This window comes from Dinoponera quadriceps, unplaced genomic scaffold (genome assembly GCF_001313825.1).
Source record: "Dinoponera quadriceps isolate SergipeBrazil2010 unplaced genomic scaffold, ASM131382v1 scaffold2131, whole genome shotgun sequence".
NCBI classification, from domain to species: Eukaryota; Metazoa; Arthropoda; class Insecta; order Hymenoptera; family Formicidae; genus Dinoponera; species Dinoponera quadriceps.
In genome coordinates this window covers 55,722-74,707 of record NW_014556217.1, presented here as the reverse complement: position 1 = coordinate 74,707, position 18,986 = coordinate 55,722, and the positions used below count along the sequence as shown (strand labels likewise).

Here is an 18,986-nt window from a genome sequence, read left to right as displayed (position 1 = left end):
ATATACAGGTGGATTCATAGAGAAAAATAGATGTGCACGACATAAATAATGTGTAACACGTTTTCTAGTGGCAATCACCTATTAAATATTTGCATGCGCACATTATGCGATTCGCGTGTGTCCTCGATATTTCTTGAAAAGAACACAAGATAAACGGAGAAATGTCTTCTGCGAATCGCTCTTGAATTGACGTACGGCATGCTGCGTGTTGAAAATTAGATAAAATTACGGCATTTCTCAATTGCGAAGAGTGTGCTAATTTTATTTAATTCCTAGCTACGCGTACTGATTATATCTTGTAATATCTTATCTTGCATTTCTTTTAAAGACTAAGTATTATTAGTATGGAGTGTGTTTTCTCCTCAATACATCGCCAACAGTACCGACACGTAGGACCCAGAAGTTGTTATAATCTGCAAAAATATCAAAATGTATGTCCTTAATTAATGTATCACTTCGTTATCGCGGGGATTACAACGCCAAATTAGGCGGTGCATCTTACACTGGAGAATAGCTCCAACGAGAGACACGCAAACTTTCCCATTGTGATCGTCAACTGATTCTGCCATTTCATTATCATGAATAAAACGGCGTGACCGTGGAACTTGGACTGATACCAGGGCGAACTATACGCAGGCTCGCCGATTTCTCTGCTCTACATGCGGGGAAGAAAACAATTTATGATTGACTATTTGTGCTACGTCGCATTTATTAACGCACACTGCCGATGGTTGTGGATGCAACAGCTAACCTTGGAACTAAGGTATTCCCCGGCGAAGCAAAATATGAATGACTCAATGGTAACCACGCCAAAGAACATGATATTCTTCTTTACTATCTTGGAAAAGTGGGGCGATGCGATTGACTGTAATAGTCGAAAAATTACGCCGACATTTTGGGGGCAGAACGATCGAGTAATAATTAACTTGTATTAATATGTTATCTCGTGTTATGCAATATTAACATTCTTCGTTACTATTAATTATTATGAAATAGCATATTAAATGGAGAAACACCATTGTGAACTTGCATATTGTTCGAAGATGGATTATTCGACAAGGATTTATCTGTAGTAATCATTAATTTTTTGGCTATGAAACTTATCGTATTTACTCACCACGACGAGTACGAAACTCAAGCCGCAAGATATGATGGAACTGAATAGGACTAATATCAGTGCGATGTACGTATAGAGATATTCGATATTTTCAGAAAAGGTAATGACACTCTGATGTTGCCGGATTGTTTCCTTCATCATAGTCACATTCGTCTTACGCATGTTCTCTTCTGACGACATCTTCATCAAACATTCACAAATGACATCGATCTGATGGCCTAAGTGCATTATCTAAAAGATAGGAGCCTGTTCATTTTCTTACAAAGTAAAGAGGGAAAACGTAAGTCCAACTATATAGTAAAATATAGTCATAGGAAGAGTGTATTACAAAACAAAATAATAACAAACTGAACGAGTTTAATTTTGTCGAATGCTGCTATGAGCACTCACCAAAATAACCAAAAGAACCGAATTAATAGTAGTGGCGGCAGAGAATAGAATCAACACGTAGAAAAACTGTAGAAATATTATGAATATATACACTTGTTTGTTATTGTCAAATGGAAAATTAGACAATAGGATGTAGGGCCGCGTTGCGTTGGAATCTTCGTCGAAATGAATTCCGGTCTTGAGGGTGTTGTAGGAAGTCATTGTTACCGACATCGAATTGAATGCCACGATGAAGTTGGGCACGAAATGCAAGATGTATCTTTTGCCGATTGTATCATCTTCGCTGGCAAAGACACTGCTGTGCTTCCAATTCCACAACACTATTTCCCACATCTCGTCGAATCTTCTACAAGCAATTATTCTTACGAGTGATAATAACTTCCCGCGACATTTGGATTTTTACATATGGCCATTATAATAATCAAGGTGTTGCAATATAATCACGATTAGTATCGACTTCGCTGCTATAAACGTGCATATTGTTTCAGTAAACGCACATATTTAATCTCTATAAGAGTACGAAAATTAACTCAACATTTTTTGTCACTCAATCGCGGCATTGAAATATCGACCTCACCGCAATTACACTGCATTCGGTTTCTCAATAAAAACTTATAGAAATGCATAGTGATAGTTAAACGTACACGAAACTCTACACACGAAATATACTATGGATCTTATTACGATTCTACACGAATAATACACATTACATCATGTATATCTCACCGCTGATTATACCAGAAAACGCATATTTTAAAACACTTGATGCTCATCGACAAAGATATAGCGACCGCATACATAAATATGGTAAGATTGGCAGAGTCCGCGTGGAGGATAAGAAATATGTATGGAAAAGACGTGTAAATTATCATTACAGTCATCCAGAATATTTTGCAAAGTGGAGCGTATGATATGCCTGGCCATATGCCGAATACTCGAAGTAGCATTTCGAGCGGCCAACTAATAATTCTTCCCGAGTGTACGCTTTTCGATTTTTCCATGTTTGCGCCCTTCAGTTCTTTGCGAAAGGAGGTCTCGGCAACGTAATAATTCTGCAACGGACTTTATATCGTATACAGACGCGTTGATTATCGAACGAAGTGTGTAATGAGATGTCCTACCGTGAACTGAGGGCTCTCGACGGAAGATAAAGCCTGCCGAATATTCTTCTCTGCGGTCCGAGTAGTAATTGTTCATTAATTATTTCTGCTTGCGTTTACATCATGATAGGCCGCGTCTAAGTTCTTTACATTTTCTCGATACCTCTCGATACCACTATTTAAAAAAACACGGATTAAATGGAGAAATGTTTACAGGGTAAGCGAAATGTTCTTGACTTGACGGACAGCACTCTTTAATTTTCTTTAAAGTTCAAGGAGTCTTTCAAGAAGTCAAGCATGTGTAGACTTAGCACGTTTCTCAATGTTCATAGATGGAAAGAAAAATGATAGCAAAGGATACACCGTCAGTGCGTTTCCCAATTAATAATTGCGGTTCAAGGGACAAGAACAATTGTTTTGAACAATTTATGCTTTTCGTAGGCGTACAATTACGCGTATTGACTGATGACGAATCGTGCATAACAGTGTACATGACCGCTGAAGGAGATATATCTCGTGTTTTTTCGAATAACTATATGTCCAGGAAGAATGAAGAGAAAATGTTTCTTATAGTCCCGTAGACGACATGTTCAAGAAAATAAGTCAGAGGGTTGCGCAGTTAAAGGGGAGTCAACACATGGACGGATTCACGGTGAGCGAGCTATATGTCGTTTAATCTTTTACAAACTGCAGGTCAATGCTAGCTTCAACGAATTAAGTTTGCTTCAGAATACGCAAACTCCTCTATATCGAGCTTTGTAGTCGCGCTTTGTAAATGTCACATTTGCCCATCAGTGCGGTAGCCGACATCGTTTGTTGTATTGACACGTGTAGTCCTCCTACTTCGGATTGCGATTCGAACGGAGATGCTCTTCATCCAGCTCATCGTCTTCGATGCCGAAGGTAAGAGTGAAAAACGTGTCTTAATTGATTCCGTGAAGACCAATAGACGTGATATCAGTTAAACGATAAGAGGTGACGCGTGTAGACGTTTCTTTGTTGACCGTCTGTGTTGAAAATTGGACAAAATTAAGGCATTTCTCGATTGCGAATAGTGTGCCAATTTTATTGAATTTTCAACTAAGCGTACTAGTAACTTGTAACATTTATTTTAAGAATTTATTATCAATAAAAAGTATGTTTTTTTCAATACATCGCCAACAATACCGATACGTAGGACCCTGAAGTTTTCAAAATCTGTAAAAATATCAAATATGCAGCTTTAATTAGTGCGTCACTCCGATATCGTAGAGAGTGCTATTCCCCCAATTACGCGGTGCATCTTACATTGGAAAAAAGCTCCAACGAGAGACTAGTAAATTTTCCCATTGTGATCGTCAGCTGATTCTGCGATCTCATTATCATGAATAAAACGGCGTTACAGTGGAACTTGGACTGATACCAGGGCGAACTGTACGCAGCCTCGCCGATTTCTCTGCTCTATATGCGGGGAAGAAAACACTTTATGATTGACAATTTGTGCTACGTCAAGTTTATTAACGTACATCGCCGATAATTGCGGATGCAAGCAGCTTACCTTGGCACTAAGATATTCCCCGGCGAAGCAAAACACGAATGTCTCAATGTTAATCGCGGAATAGAACATTAGGTTCTTCTTCACCATCTTAGAGAAGTCGGGCGATCCGATTGACTATAATAGTCATATGGGTAAAAATGATGAAGTGGCGAATGAACGACCGAGTAATAATTAATTTGTATTAATATATTATTTTGTGATGTACAACATTAACATACGAGGGTGGGGTGAAAAGTTTCCGGCCTGAAATAGAGATGGCGCCAGCAGGTTTAATTTTTGGCTTGTATTCTATGGTACTATATCTTAATAGATTGTATATAAATTTTCAAGTAGATTGCTCTATTTGTGTACATTTGAGAGCCGGTTGAATAGGACGCCTCGATTGCTTACGTGAAAATGAAAAAATCAGAGAAGCCTGCTGTCATCAAATACTTTTATTTAAAAGGCCTAACACCATTACAAATTAAAGAAGAGCTGGATTCCACACTGAAAGACTCTTCTCCATCATATTCAACGGTTAAACAGTGGGTTTCTGAATTTAAGAAAGGTCGCACGAGCACTTCTGACGATCCACGTTCAGGACGCCCCGTTGAGGTCACAACTCCCGAAATGATTGAAAAAATTCATAAAATAGTGATGGAGGACCGCAGATTAAAAGTAAGATAGCTGAGGCTACTAGGATGTCAACTGAACGTGTGCGCAATATTTTACATGAACATTTGAGCATAAGGAAGCTGTGTGCTAGGTGGGTGCTGCGTTTGCTAACGTTCGATCAAAAATTCACCCGGAAAACTGTTTCAATCGAAAATTTGGCGCTGTACAAGTGAAACCCCAGCGAATTTTTGCGTCTATTGATAACTGTGGATAAAACTTGGATTCACCACTACACTCCTGAAACTAAACAGTCGAAACAATGGATCGGACCAGGTAAACCAACCCCAAAGAAGGCAAAAACAATTTTATCGGCGAATAAAGTTATGGCGACTGTTTTTTGGGATGCGAAAGGAATTATTTTCATTGATTACCTGGAGAAAGGTAAAACCATCACTGGTCAATACTACGCAGAGTTATTGCAGCGTTTGAAGGACGAAATGAAAAATAAACGACCTCACTTGGCGAAGAAAAAAATCTTGTTTCACCATGACAATGCACCTGCCCATTCGTCGGTCGCTGCGATGGCTAAAATCAAGGAATTGAAGTTCGAATTGTTCTCCCAACCAGCATATTCACCAGATTTAGCCCCCAGCGACTTTCATTTGTTTCCTAACCTTAAAAAATGGCTCGGAGGTAAAAAATTTGAGACCAACGAGGAAGTCATCGATGCTGTAAATGAGTATTTTGAGGGACTTGACATATCGGACTATAAAAATGGTATTTTGGCATTAGAGCACCGTTATGAAAAATGTATAAATCTTGATGGAGATTTTGTTGAAAAATAAAACGAAAAATAAAACGAAAAAAAAACGAAAAAAGTTGTTTTTCTTCATCAGGCCGGAAACTTTTCACCCTACCCTCGTATCTCATTACTATTAATAACATATTAAGCGCATGAATGCGGTTAACGAGCCTGCGTGTTGTTTACATATGGATCGCGGTAATTATCGTTTTCTTTATCATGAAACTAGTTGTACTCACCGTGACAAGTATGAAACCCAAGCCGCAGGTGATTAAGGTATTAAGCACGAGTAATATCAACGCGATGTACGTATAAATAGCTTCGACATTTTCCGAAAAGGCAATGACACTTTGATGTTTCCGGATTATTTCTTTCACAATAGTCACATTTGCTTTGCGCATATTCTCTTCCAGCGGCATCTTTGTCAAGCATCTACAAATGATATCGATCTGATCTCCCAAGTACAGCATCTAAAAGACACGATCCTGTTCATTCTCGTATAGAGAGTAAAAAGGGAAAATATAGGGCGAAGTATAAAACAAAGTATAGACACAGGACGAATATATAACAAAGTATGGACATAGAACGAGAATATAAGAAAGTAAAGTATAGAACAAGTGGGACGGCGAACTGGAGGAGCTTAATTATTTCGCCGAATACGAACGCCGGTACGAACACTCACCAAAATGATTAGAACCGAATTAATAGTGGCGGCACCGGCGGATGAAATCAACAAGTAGAAAAATTGCAAAAATATCACGAGTAAATAGACGGATTGTCTATTAACGTCGAATGGAAGATGCATGAACAGAACGTACGGCCGCGTTGCATTGGAAGCTTCGTCGAAATGAATTCCGGTCTTGAGGGCGTTGTAGGACGTCATTATTACCGACAACGAATTGAACATCACGATGAAGTTGGGCAAGAAATGCAACATGTGTCTTTTGCCGGTTATATTAACTGCGCTCGCAAAGGCACCGCTGTGCTCCCAATTCATCGATATCGTTCTCCACAGTTCGTCGAATCTTCTATAAACGGTTATTCTTACGGGCGGTAACAAAACTTACCGGGACATTTGGATTTTTACATACCGTCACAATTAAAATCAACGAGCTGCAGTGCAGCCACGATGAGTCTCGATTTCGGTGCTGCAAACATGTTTATGCAAACGCACGCCTCTAATCGCGACAATTAACAAAAAATTTTTCTTCACTTAGTTGCAGCATCAGAAAATCGACCTCACCGTAATTATACCGTTTGCTATTTTTCATTATAAACTTACAGAAGTGCATAATTAATGAAGGTGTAACGACTCTGATGATATTCAATCAAGACGAAGGGAGGATGACAAGACGGCAAATAAGAGTCGATCGTTGGTTTTTTGCGTTATATACATTATATACATATGTGAAATGTAAACGCAAAGTGAGATCGTATGTTTCAGTTCCGATTTTGATTTAGAAATCATGTTTTGTCCGACTGCTACTTGTTGATAACTATGCACGGTCTTATAACTGACACATGTAAGTCAAATCTAATAGAATATTACTAACGAGTTTAGACGGATTGATCTATACTTCTAAGTTAATGACTTCAGCTGACTAAGCTGATGTTCTTTTAAGAAGTGTAATTGCTTGTCAATTTTTTAATATATGTTCGTTGCGGAAGATGCCAAACCGGGACCGAAACGTACGACCTCATTTTGTATTTCTTTCACTTCACATATATACATAACGCAAAAAAACCGGAGGTTAACTTTTACTTGATTGTCTTGTTATTCGTCATTCCTTTATTTGCTTTGAAGTGCATAGTGATAGTAAGATGTGTACGAAAGTACTCTGAACCTCTTTACGATAGAAGCACAATACACGTTACATCATATATGTCTCACCGCTGATTGCACCAGAAAATACTTAGTTTGATGAGCTTCATGCTCAACGCCAGAGTTGCGGCGAACGCGTACATGAAAACGGTGAAGTTGATGGAGCGCGCATGCAGGAAAAGAAACATGAATTGTAAAGTCGTATTGGTTATCATTACGATCAGCCAGAATATCTTGCAGAGTGGACCGTAAGATACACCTGGCCATATACCAAATAGACGAAGTATCATCTCGAGCGGTCGACTGATAATTCTTCTTGATTGCATGCTTTTCGATTTTTTCATGCTCGCGCCGTCTAATCTTCCGTCAAAGTGGATTTCGGTAATGAGATTCCGTAACGCAGTTCCGTATCAGACGCTATCGTACGTGAACGCGTTGATTACCGGATGATGTGCGCATCGAGATGTCTTTCCGTGAACTCAGGGGTCTCGACGAAGGATGAACCGGATGAATCCTCTCTTCTCCGATCCCAGTAGTAATCGTTCATTAAATATTTGTATCCACACATTACGCCGCTCACGTGTACACTCGTCACATTTTCTCGATATTTCTTGTACTGTTCTTAAAAAAAAAGAAAAAAAACTAAGGGAAGATAGAAGTGTTGCTAGGAATAACGAACTACTCTTGAAATGACAGACGCAGGCACGGCACGATGAGCAATTTTCTTTAAAAATTCAATGAGTCAAGCATACGTAGACGTGTCACACGACATTCGTCGGATGTCGAATTGTTTCTAGCGATCACGAGCAATAACCCTGCGATATTTTATAGAAAGTCATTTTCAAAAAAAACAGAAGAGACAGCAGTCCGTCGAAGGATTTTTTTACGTACAGCACAATTGCTGCGCACTCGCCGCTAGCTTGCCTTAATAATGCAGGGTATCGTGCAACGACAGGAATTGTGGGTGTATGAAAATCAATCATGCGCGCCGAAGAACTCGCGGGGTTGCTTGAAATAAGAGAGGGAAAATAATATTACAAATTGTGTTCACGTGGATTTGTGTGTGTACGCGTGAAGACACATGCGATTGCGGTGCACTTTATACCCGTAAACTTAGTGTATTTCAGGTTACCGACTTGCCTCTTGAGGCTTTTTTTCGAGCTTATTTTTGCTTTCCACGAAGAAAGTCACGCGCTACGTATGACCGCACGACACACATGATAGACGAGAATTGTGAAAAATATCGAGATGACTTCAATTTACGTGCGAATTTTCTGTATCTCGAAGTCTCTTTCTTGTACTCATTGGGAAGTTCAGAATATAAAATTGTTGTTATAAACCGGATAATCTTTTGGTTTAGGTATTCGGTTACATATCCGATATTGGATAAGGTGGGTTCAACTGGGATATTTCTTGGAATATTCGAGTATTCTGTACCAATAATCGCAGATCATAGTGATTTTCAGATAGTACTCACAATATTAACTGTTATTGTTTTCGGACCAGTAGTGCTGGCGTCGGTAAAATCGTGGGTAATTCGAGTTTCCACCACTTAACGAACGACGGTATTACTATATGTATAACATATCTCTGTGTCGCTAAACGTATCACTCGGCCGATCGGCTCATTTCACTTTCCGTGAATTTCGGAGAGCTTCGTTCGACTATACGAATATGTTATGCGTGCGGTAGTATCATCGCTTGTCAAGTGGTAGAGACTCGAATTATCCATGATTGTACAGCACTGTATTTGACTTTACTCTTTTAAATCGATTTAGTGAAGATGCCACTGATTGAATGAGTAAAATAGCATTGTACCAATAATCAGTAAATTTGCTAATTTTTGCAGATTTGTATCTATTTATACTGCTATTTTCTGGTTGCCGGGTAGTACTCGTGAATATAAATAAGTTCGAGTACTCGTATAATTTCCGTGAATGTCTATGTTCTAGCAACAAGATAGTCCCGAAAGACTCAAGTGCCTAAACCCAGGTAGTACCTGGATTATAATGGTAACATTAATTCGGAATTCAAAATCGCAAATTCAGATAATACGCATTTGTTATCCGAAAATATCTGATAGAAATTGATTTCATTTCAGCTGATTTCCTCTTTTGTTTTACTAAGAGATGTTCGCAATACTTGGGTACTCTGAGAAATATCCGGATTATTTGGATATCCGGGTAATACTCAAGTATCCGGTATCCGTCTATTGGCGCCACTAGTCAAAGATCCAATTTTGCTTTAATGTATCACAAACTGCCGCAACTGGATATATGTGAGTAATTTTGTTATCAACGATACGAGCGGGGAAAATAATTGCTGTGCGCTACATGTCACCATGTCTATCGAAATGAAACCCAACAAAAAGTGGGAAATGCGGTGCGATACATTCGCTATCATTGCTGCTATCGTCGGGTACTCTCTCAGCGAATGTTTGTGAGCTACGTTATAATAATGTAGTACATATTATATAATATATACCACGCGATATAATTATTATATTAATAACTATTAATATCATTTATCAATATTTTCATATACGTATCGTTTGCATAATTTGCATTAATTAAAGTTAGCTGATATTTAATTAATCTTCCGTGACTCTTCCTAATTTTATCTCTTTGTCCGAAAGAGGGGAACAGATCGATTAATTCTGATCAGAGTTGAATAAAGTTCATTGGAAACGATACTCTGAAATAATCGTCGGGCTGTTTATAGCGCTGTTATTACTGTGGCGTGTTCTACTGCTGATTGAATCAGCGAATGACCAGTTTGAGCGGGCGTAATAAGTTAGACTCCACACCCCAGTCGTTCGTTAATTCAGGAAGTTCGATCGAGCGTTGGTGTTCGATAACATATCGACATCGAAAAACTCGGATGATCGGGCGAATGGAATTATCCTCGAACAATCGATGGAAAGAAAAACGCACAGCCGGTCAGCCAGATTCAAAAAGTACGAACGAGGATCGTCCAAACGCGCTTGCAGATTCCGTGCTTTTGCATTTCCCGCTTTTGTATACTCATGTACTGCATCATTGTTATTTTTTCTTAAAGCAGACACGTCGATAGGATAACCAGATATTCGGGACTGTCGCACAGGATAAACTCCGATCGATCACCCAAACGCGATATCCTCGTACGAATTGAAACGATCCTGAAACAGAGTCTTCCTCCCGCCCTCTCTTTCTGATAATCAATAAATGGTGTTCATAAAATATTTACCTATGCATGCGTATCTCAGTCGCCATGCCTCCTGCTCAGTGCTCTATCGCTCGTGGAAGCAAAATGAAAAAAAGGAAGAAGAGAAAAAGGAGGAGAGAAATGAGGCTAAGAGAAGAAAGGAAAGCAGAAAGGAAAATTGCAACAAAGGCGATCTGTTTCGGAGCCGATGATTGCGCAGACGGTGCGGCTCTGAGTAGTTTGCTTGAAAAATTCAGGAGTCCGCGGCGAGCGCTGCGGACGCAACACGTGAGCGTAAATCGGATATTAAATTCAGCGTGATGACCGTAAAAAGAGTCTCGAGTTCTCGCGAAAAGCGCGCTTCGCGAGGAAAAAGGTGGAAAACTATCAAGGGGGATATATATAAAAGCGCAAGATCTGTTCTCCTGCGTTAACAATTTAACCAGTTAAGTGTGTTTGACGACTATATCCGTCATGGAGATGTGGCAGAATCTTGTGTCATGACGACTATATCCGTCATGCGTAAAATTTTGTTACAATTTGATATTTAAATTGTAATTCTGGCAAAAACTAAATTATATTCGTAAATTTTAGTATGGGTAAAATGTTTAGAGGTCAAGACGAAATGAAACAAACAAATGAAAATTATAAATAATTTGAGTTGGATTTATAACTTCCTGAGAGCTATACCCGTCATCGCTTGATTATCGCGACACACACTGGTGGGCGCTTTGCAAAGAGATCGCCACAGTTAATTGGTTAAGAAATCATGCAACATCGCGGGCAGCATCCGGGAGTGGAACTGGGTTCGGAATTGCACGTTGCGATCCCAAGAAAGTTGAATAGATTACCATGGAAAATGTCGGATGAGAGAAATATCGAGCGGAGAAACGCGAAATTGCGAAAGTTGTTCCTCACATCGTTGCCGAGTGTGATTATATTGTTTCATTAAGGTCATAATTATATCGCTGGGAAACAACGAGATCGTATGTCGAATCCAGTTTATTTAGATTGTTGTTGCTGGTTTACTATAAATATCCTTACATTGAGACAAAAGTATTTCAAAATTTATTCGTGGGATATAGGGCTTAATTCACAAAAATAAATCTTATTTTTGCGAAATAAATTTTGTATCTCACAAATAAACTTTTAGGAAAGTTATCTCTTTCGACGAAAACGCCTAGGCACGCATACATGTGCACGCGCGAGTGCGCGATACATGTGAGAGGAAGCGACGAGTAATGCTGTAGACTGCTTATAATATAAAAAATAAATAAGAAGCAATGTCAGAATTTGTTATCTATTCGAGTGGTAGCGTTTTTTTCTTATACGAGGGCAAGGTGAAAAGTTCTCGGCCTGACCCAGAAATGGCATTCCAATCGGCGAAAGTTTACGTTTCCTGCCTGCGCGCACATATCATTAGTTCGTATGACAAGCTTCAACTTGTTCGTTCAAGTAGTTTGTGTAAACGAGTCTTTGCAGTACACGTCTTGCGCGTGTTTCGTTAGAATGGATAAATTTGAATATCGTGCGGTCATAAAATTCTTCGTTTTGGATGGGTTAACCCCTAAGGAAATTCATCCGAAGTTGACAAAAGTTTACGGGAACTCTGCTCCTTCAATCTCAACCGTTAAAAAGTGGGCAGCTGAATTTAAACGTGGTCGCACGTTGCTCGAAGATGACCCACGTGAAGGACAGCCAAAAACTGCAACCACACCGGAAACTATCGAAAAGGTGCACAATATCGTGTTGGACGATAGGCGAATAAAGGTGTGTGAGATAGCTGAGGCCGTGGGCATATCGGAAGAAAGGGTGCGAAACATCTTGCACGAAGAATTAGGTATGCGAAAGCTCTGCGCAAGATGGGTGCCGCATTTGCTGAATGCGGATCAAAAGCAAATGCGCAAACGACATTCGCAGGAATGTTTGGATCGATACAAGAGGGATCCGATCGATTTTGTGCGGCGATTTGTCACCATGGATGAGACATGGGTCCACCACTACACACCAGAAAACAAACAGCAGTCGAAGCAGTGGGTGGAAGCCGGTGGTTCAGCGCCAAAGAAAGCGAAGTCGATCGCATCTGCCGGAAAGGTCATGGCCAGTGTGTTTTGGGATGCCAAAGGGATCCTGTTAATTGATTACCTTGAAAAAGGCAGAACAATTACAGACGAATATTACTCTAACCTTCTTGACCAGCTCGATATCAAAATTCGCAAGAAGAGGCCTGGCTTGAAGAAGAAAAAAATCATCTTTCACCACGACAACGCACCTGCACACAAAAGTGTGTTGGCAATGGGAAAACTGCGGGATTTGAGGTACGATTTGCTCGGCCATCCCTCCTATTCTCCTGATTTGGCACCCTCGGACTTCCATCTCTTCCCAAACCTGAAGAAATTTGTTTCTGGAAAGCGCTTCGCGTCCAATCAAGAAGTTGAGAGGGTCGTAGATGAATATTTTAACAGTCTTCCAGAATCTCACTTCCGGGAAAGAATACTGATGTTGGAGAAACACTGGACCAAGTGTGTTGAAGTCAAGGAAGATTATGTAGAAAAATAAAACCGCTTTTTAACTGAAAATCACAGTCTTTCATTCAGTCAGGCCGAGAACTTTTCACCTTGCCCTCGTATTGAATTCTGAGCTTAAAAAGTCAGTATTTTTTTGTAAAGACTACTTTTTCTTTATTTAGAGTAAATTTAATCTACGATTAAACAATTAATTATATAAAAAAGCATATATATATATATATATATATATATATATATGCATATGGCTTTGCATAATTCATTTTTAACTTTAAATTAATTAATTAAACATTAACTTAATTCTTTTCATTAAGTTAGTTTTGGTTTAGGTAACTTTTAATTTAAGCAAGTTAATTTTGTAGGTCATTAACTTTGAACTTTGAATTTAGTTAAAAATGATAATTAACTTACTCAATTCTAAGTATTATTAACAATTAACTGTTAAGTATCGAAAATTATTACGACAGTAATAATGGAGAAGTTTTAGGTAAGAGTGCAACTAAATAGAATTTCGAACAGAACGTTCAGCATGTCGCTTGCATAAGCACGAAGGATCACGTGAATATATTGCGTGAATGTGACGAACTTGAATTGCTTGTTATCAAAAGACAAGTTCGTCTTTATAATGAGCGCATGGTAGTAGTTCCGCCATCGTCGACGTCGGAAATAATGACGATGCAAGTTATCACCACGGACATGATATGAAGGCCGATGATCCACTTAGAAATTCGACGCGACAGGTATGCTTTTCCGGTGGTTGCGCGATGTGCAAAGATTGCTACCGGTGCACACTTTCCAATGTATTTCTATCCTCGTCGATATCCTGTCGAGCATTTTACGAGCAGTGTTCAATTGACCATGATAACAAGAGCGCACATTCAATCTTCACGAGTTCACGTGTGAGTATGTATACTTGCGTATGTGTGGTGTGGACGGAAATTTATTCGTCAACCTAATATAACAAGTATCATGCGATATGATATCATACAACACACGTCGTAATTGCATGTCTGTCCGTTAATTGTTTGAAGATCAATCGGAGTCAACCGAGGCTTAATTAATCCCACGCTTCCGCCCAGCTCGGTCTTCAGAGACGGAATCGCGGAATAGATTCGCGTCGCGTGCGAATAATCCTCTGTGGATATTTTTAAATACATCTCATAGCGTTAATTGTGCTTCACCCGTACTGTTGCGTGTTTCAGCGCTGATTAAGCTAGAAAATGATGAGCTTCAGGGACAGTGTGAAGGCTATAATATCGTTCAAGGCGTTCATCGGGTTGGACGAGTCAATTGTGTAGAAGTGGTTAACAATGTAGCGATGATATTGAAAAATTTAAATGATCGCGAGTGATTATCCGGGACAATTGATGAAACAGAATGCGACACTCATTCGGTCAGATATCGAAGATGCAAAGGGAAAAAAGTTTCTTTGAATTTAGTATACGTGTTTGACCTGAGTTCGGCTGATTTGAGTTTATTTAATAACAATAGCATAATTTAATATCAAGTATCATTTTGTTTGAATAAAAATGTTGTTTCACTACAGCAAACCGTATTATTTGATAGAAAAGGAACATTATTATTTAGGGGAAATAGCATATTTAGTCGTGAAAATCGTTCATGGCTAGAATGGAAAATTGCGTCGCATACTGCATGAACGGGATGTGTTGATCTAAAAAAATAGACCTGTCAGAAATTACCGCTCGATACTTCGCGTTAATCGCTCCGGTGTACGTAACGCTGGTAAAGACATGGAAAGAAAGCACAAGAAAAGAAAAAAAAACACACACACATAAAGAGGCAGAAAAATGAAATTACAACAAAGACGATCCGTTCTCGAATCGATGACCGCGCGAGCGGGACAACGGTGGACGATTTGCTTTAAAAATGCAGGGATCCGAGCAAGCGTGCCGGGTAGCACGCACGTCGGATGTGAAATAAATCGCGCAGTAATCAAGGAGAACCTCGAATTTCCGCGAAGAGAGCGCAAGAGGCAGAAGAACGAAAAACGTCGAAGGGGATTTCTTACGTATACGCGCAAACCCTGCTTGTGTCAATAATGCAAGGAGTCGTGTTACATTATCCTCCGGATAATATGCGGGTGAACGTCAGAACCAAGATTGCCGGCTGCGACTTCTGTTAATACGCCGAGACACGGAGACCAAGGGGAGGAATATACATCCAGCGGGAAATAGAATAGCGGATAGTTTCCTATTTTCCTCTCTTTTTCACTTTCCCTCTCGTCGTTGCTGGAAGGGTCATTATCAGAAGAGACCTTCGAAGAGTTCGCATTGCAGCACAAATTATCGTTTCATCGCGAGACACACGTGTATCTCGATGTAGAAAATGTTGATAAGCTGAAGCGGAAGCTGTAGAGGCGGCATTTGCATCGCAAAGATAGGTGTTTCTTCGTGAAAAAAGGATCAGTCCGATCACGGATGCGTCGTACGGGCTATCTCATCGATATTCGTGAAAACTGTCAGACGGTCAAACAGCTCGCGACGTCATATATTTCAACTGTGCGACAAATGGCAGTTGAAGCGTTAATTAACATGTAACTAATAACATATGTGGAATCAGTCGCGTCTTGTAATCAGAACAGATCCTGTTTACATGAGGCTCTTATGGTCTAAGCGCGATTCGCTCTCGATAATCGCTCATGGTTCCACCCAACTAACCGTGATCGATTCGTCCCTCCGTGTCTCTCTCAGGACATAGCCAGCAGCACCGACACGTAGGATGCCGAGGCTTTTACGATCTATAACGACAATATTCCATGCATGATCAGGATTAAACATGACGCGTGATAGCGAATGAGAGAAACTCAATGGAGCTTTAATATGCGAATGAATGATTCATCAGAGTGACGATATCGGCGGGTGCGGGACACGTTCATCAGATAACGTGAGACGACGGTGCAGCGCGAAGGCTTACGCTAGCGAAACGTCCCAGTGAGAGATCCATGACCTTTCCAATTGTGATCGTTAATCGCTTTTGGGATCTCAGTATCAAGAACGTAATCGGCCGGCTCTCGTTCACACACATGTCGTACCAGAGGGACTCGTAAGCCGCGTCTGCGATGTACAGGCTCTGAAAAAGCGAGGTAAATAAGAAGGGGAATTATTGACCTCTGTAGAAACGCGAGGTTTACTTTTAGCGTGCAGGATAATAAACGAGCGTGCGAGTAAGGGAGCCGGCCGATCAAGATGTGTCTCGGGTGGCATCGCGATTAAATCGATTAACGCGACGGTGATACCGGGCGTTGCCGTGTTAACATCATACGCTGACCTTAGTGCTCAAGTATTCCCCGGCGAAGCAGAATATGAACGCTTCGAGATTCATGACGATGTAGAACAGCAGGGTCTTTACCAGTATCGTGGCAATATCTGGGCTGCCCAATGACTGTAACATCATTTATACTGAATTTTTATTGTTCAGCCACTTAATAATTAAATTAAATTAACGATTCTGTCGAGATCTTATTAAAGAAGTTTAAGACTTTATTGAAGAAGTTGAATTCTTAATATCATCCTTCATATCAAGGTTTCAAGATATAATAAAAGATACCTGATAGTTAATTAAAGATAGAAAGATAGCAATTAATTTCTCCCGTAGACATCTTTCAATATTACTCACAGAGGCAATGACAAAGCCTATGGAGCAAATAATCAAAGTGTTCGACACAAATTGCATCAGCGCGATGTAAGAATAGAGACTCTCGACACTCTCGGAGAACATAATGATTTTCTGATGTTTCCCAATGACATTCTTCATTGTGATTTCTGTCATACCATATATGTTGTCTTTGGAGAAAACGTTCGTTAACCACTCTCGCAAGATATCGATCTGACCGCCGACGTGAAGTATCTATAAATTACAGCGAGCAAAAAATGATTACCTTTCTTCACTCAAAAATATCTTTATTCTATTCTATCTTTTGTTTTTCATGGCCATTTATTTTTTGTTTAACAACGATCATTTTTCTGTTTAAAAAATTAGTCTTTAGGAGATTCGATATAATGCTCTTTTAAAATCCGCTCTTCAAGTCGCGAGATATCTATCCTGAAGAAAGAGAGAGAGAGAGAGAGAAAGAGAGAGGGGGAGGAGGGGAAGATCGAGAAATTTGCCACGTCCAGATATCGAAGCTCGACAGTCTCCTCTCTAACAACCATCTTTTAAATTCATGAACGTTTCTTCCTACACCGACGTGACTCACCAACGTCAAGATTAAAGCGTTCAGCACGTCGATAGCGCAGGCGTTCGACAACAGCTGAAAGAATTGCACGACCATTACGAGCTCGTAAACGGGCGAGCTGTTGCTGTCGAAGGGCAATTCCATTTTTATAATGAGTGCCCGCACGGGCACGGTGGACGCATTAAAATCCCCATTCTCGACGTCGGCCAAGAGCACGCCGAAGCTATAAGTCACCACTGCGACCATATGGAGGCCAATGATCGCGTTCGAGACGCGATAAGACATCGTGGCCGTGTTCGTCGTCAAGTGCATGCTGAATGGATCGTTCGCACACTCTTTCCAGTCGGTGGCGATCATCGTCAGAATCTCGCGGAATTTTCTGCGACGCATGCACACAATGGGACAAGTTTCGGGTCAAATATAATTATTACTATACACACACACACACACACATATTTGTATTACACAATCGATAAATGAAAAGCTAAATCTAGGAGCCGGAAACTTATAAATTTTTATTAGCCATTCTTGTTTATCGAGTTCTGAACGATTTTACCGCACGATTACGAAAGCGATACTGATGTGGACGGAAAAGTCGATCTGACTTACCGCTGATTGGTCCAGAAGACGATGAGTTTGATGAACAACAGGGTATATGCCAAGGAACAGCTGAGATTATCCATGAGATCCGGCAGGCCGTCGGTGTGAAAGTGCAGCACGAAGTATGCGTACTGAAAGACCTGCGTGGCGATGAGCAACACAGACCAGAACACCCTGCTCAGAGCGACGCACGACGCGCCCGGCCAGACGCCAAAGATGAGAAGGACGAGCCTTATAGAGAAGCACACCGTGTTGGTGTTCGTCATGATCGCGGTAGCAAGGCACGAATCTCTTTATCATCAATTTATGAAGCATCGACTCGGCCGCGGCATGTGCTTGAAGCGTGTGTCGCGAGATATAGATCTCGCTAAAGATTGGAAGCCGCAGGAGAGCTCCTCGCGGAGCGACTGACCGTGCTCGATTGGTCATTAATTATTCTCGCGGTACCGAGAGCGGAAAACACAGCCGTGACTATAAACGTATAATCACGGAGCGAAAAAAGATTGAGCGAGGGAGAAAGTACACTTTGTAAAGGTAAGAAGCGAGTTTTCGCGTTCCCTCGCCGCCTTCTTTCTCCAGCGCGACGCTGCGATGCGACAGCGGCGAATTACGTATGATTAAAAGTGCAGGGAATTTTGCGCGAGTACAAAGTGTATAATTTCGGAGAGGGAAAGTCGTGGTAAAAGAGCCGCGATAACGGAAAATTGACAGGGGTTTGGGGGGAGAGTGGAGGAGGGAACAATGCCAGCGGATGGGGAAACCGCGAGGCCGCTTTGTGCTCCGGTTCATTTAATAAACAGCACGTATCTCATGTTATCGATCTTGTCTATATTGGAGAATATTGGAGAATATTGGAGAATATTAGAGTTTATTTTCTTCTTTGTTCTCTCTCTCTCTCTCTCTCTCTCTCTCTCTCTCTCTCTCTCTCTCTCTCTCTCTTGGCAATGATGAAGCGCATGGGACATGTCGGGAATGACTAATAAATAATATACCGTGACGACGACTTTAGTCGGTATTAATTTATGTGCAAATTTTCTTCTCCACGTTGAACAGTAGCAGCAGGTAGTTCGTAACGTGGAAATTACGTGGAAATTGGACGTACGACGTCGCTTCGGTACATCT

The 18,986-nt window shown here is 40.5% G+C and overlaps 3 protein-coding genes across 3 annotated transcripts; all 3 read right to left on the bottom strand.

The window, feature by feature from the left end:
* Positions 1–362: 362 nt before the first annotated feature.
* LOC106747189 (odorant receptor 4-like) lies at positions 363–1,840 on the bottom strand. Its single transcript, XM_014624535.1, has 5 exons — positions 1,508–1,840; positions 1,118–1,348; positions 752–865; positions 503–655; positions 363–413 (listed from the first exon to the last, which is right to left on the bottom strand). The coding sequence occupies exons 1-5, from the start codon at positions 1,838–1,840 to the stop codon at positions 363–365; spliced, it is 882 nt and encodes a 293-aa protein (XP_014480021.1).
* A 1,913-nt stretch (positions 1,841–3,753) lies between these two features.
* Positions 3,754–7,652, bottom strand: LOC106747188 (odorant receptor 4-like). The gene is made up of 6 exons (XM_014624534.1): positions 7,432–7,652; positions 6,223–6,568; positions 5,780–6,010; positions 4,145–4,258; positions 3,895–4,047; positions 3,754–3,804 (listed from the first exon to the last, which is right to left on the bottom strand). The coding sequence occupies exons 1-6, from the start codon at positions 7,650–7,652 to the stop codon at positions 3,754–3,756; spliced, it is 1,116 nt and encodes a 371-aa protein (XP_014480020.1).
* Positions 7,653–15,776: 8,124 nt separating this feature from the next.
* On the bottom strand, positions 15,777–17,459 carry LOC106747203 (odorant receptor 4-like). The gene is made up of 5 exons (XM_014624550.1): positions 17,286–17,459; positions 16,706–16,936; positions 16,358–16,471; positions 16,004–16,159; positions 15,777–15,827 (listed from the first exon to the last, which is right to left on the bottom strand). Exons 1-5 carry the CDS (start codon positions 17,406–17,408, stop codon positions 15,777–15,779), a joined length of 675 nt encoding a protein of 224 aa, XP_014480036.1. The 5' UTR covers positions 17,409–17,459.
* Between the last annotated feature and the right edge of the window lie 1,527 nt (positions 17,460–18,986).

What these genes read in the sequence shown, in the direction of transcription:
- LOC106747189 (XM_014624535.1), bottom strand. Translation starts at nt 1,840, where the DNA reads ATGTGGGAAATAGTGTTGTGGAATTGGAAGCACAGCAGTGTCTTTGCC. An exon ending in CGGTTCTTTTGGTTATTTTG is followed by an intron (nt 1,349 to 1,507) that starts GTGAGTGCTCAT and finishes CCTATCTTTTAG; the next exon opens with ATAATGCACTTAGGCCATCA. An exon ending in CGTTGGAGCTATTCTCCAGT is followed by an intron (nt 414 to 502) that starts GTAAGATGCACC and finishes ATATTTTTGCAG; the next exon opens with ATTATAACAACTTCTGGGTC.
- LOC106747188 (XM_014624534.1), bottom strand. Translation starts at nt 7,652, where the DNA reads ATGATACTTCGTCTATTTGGTATATGGCCAGGTGTATCTTACGGTCCA. An exon ending in ATTCGGTTCTAATCATTTTG is followed by an intron (nt 6,011 to 6,222) that starts GTGAGTGTTCGT and finishes CGTGTCTTTTAG; the next exon opens with ATGCTGTACTTGGGAGATCA. An exon ending in GGGAATATCTTAGTGCCAAG is followed by an intron (nt 4,048 to 4,144) that starts GTAAGCTGCTTG and finishes CCCCGCATATAG; the next exon opens with AGCAGAGAAATCGGCGAGGC.
- LOC106747203 (XM_014624550.1), bottom strand. Translation starts at nt 17,408, where the DNA reads ATGGAATTGCCCTTCGACAGCAACAGCTCGCCCGTTTACGAGCTCGTA. An exon ending in TAGGCTTTGTCATTGCCTCT is followed by an intron (nt 16,472 to 16,705) that starts GTGAGTAATATT and finishes ATGATGTTACAG; the next exon opens with TCATTGGGCAGCCCAGATAT. An exon ending in GGGAATACTTGAGCACTAAG is followed by an intron (nt 16,160 to 16,357) that starts GTCAGCGTATGA and finishes TCGCTTTTTCAG; the next exon opens with AGCCTGTACATCGCAGACGC.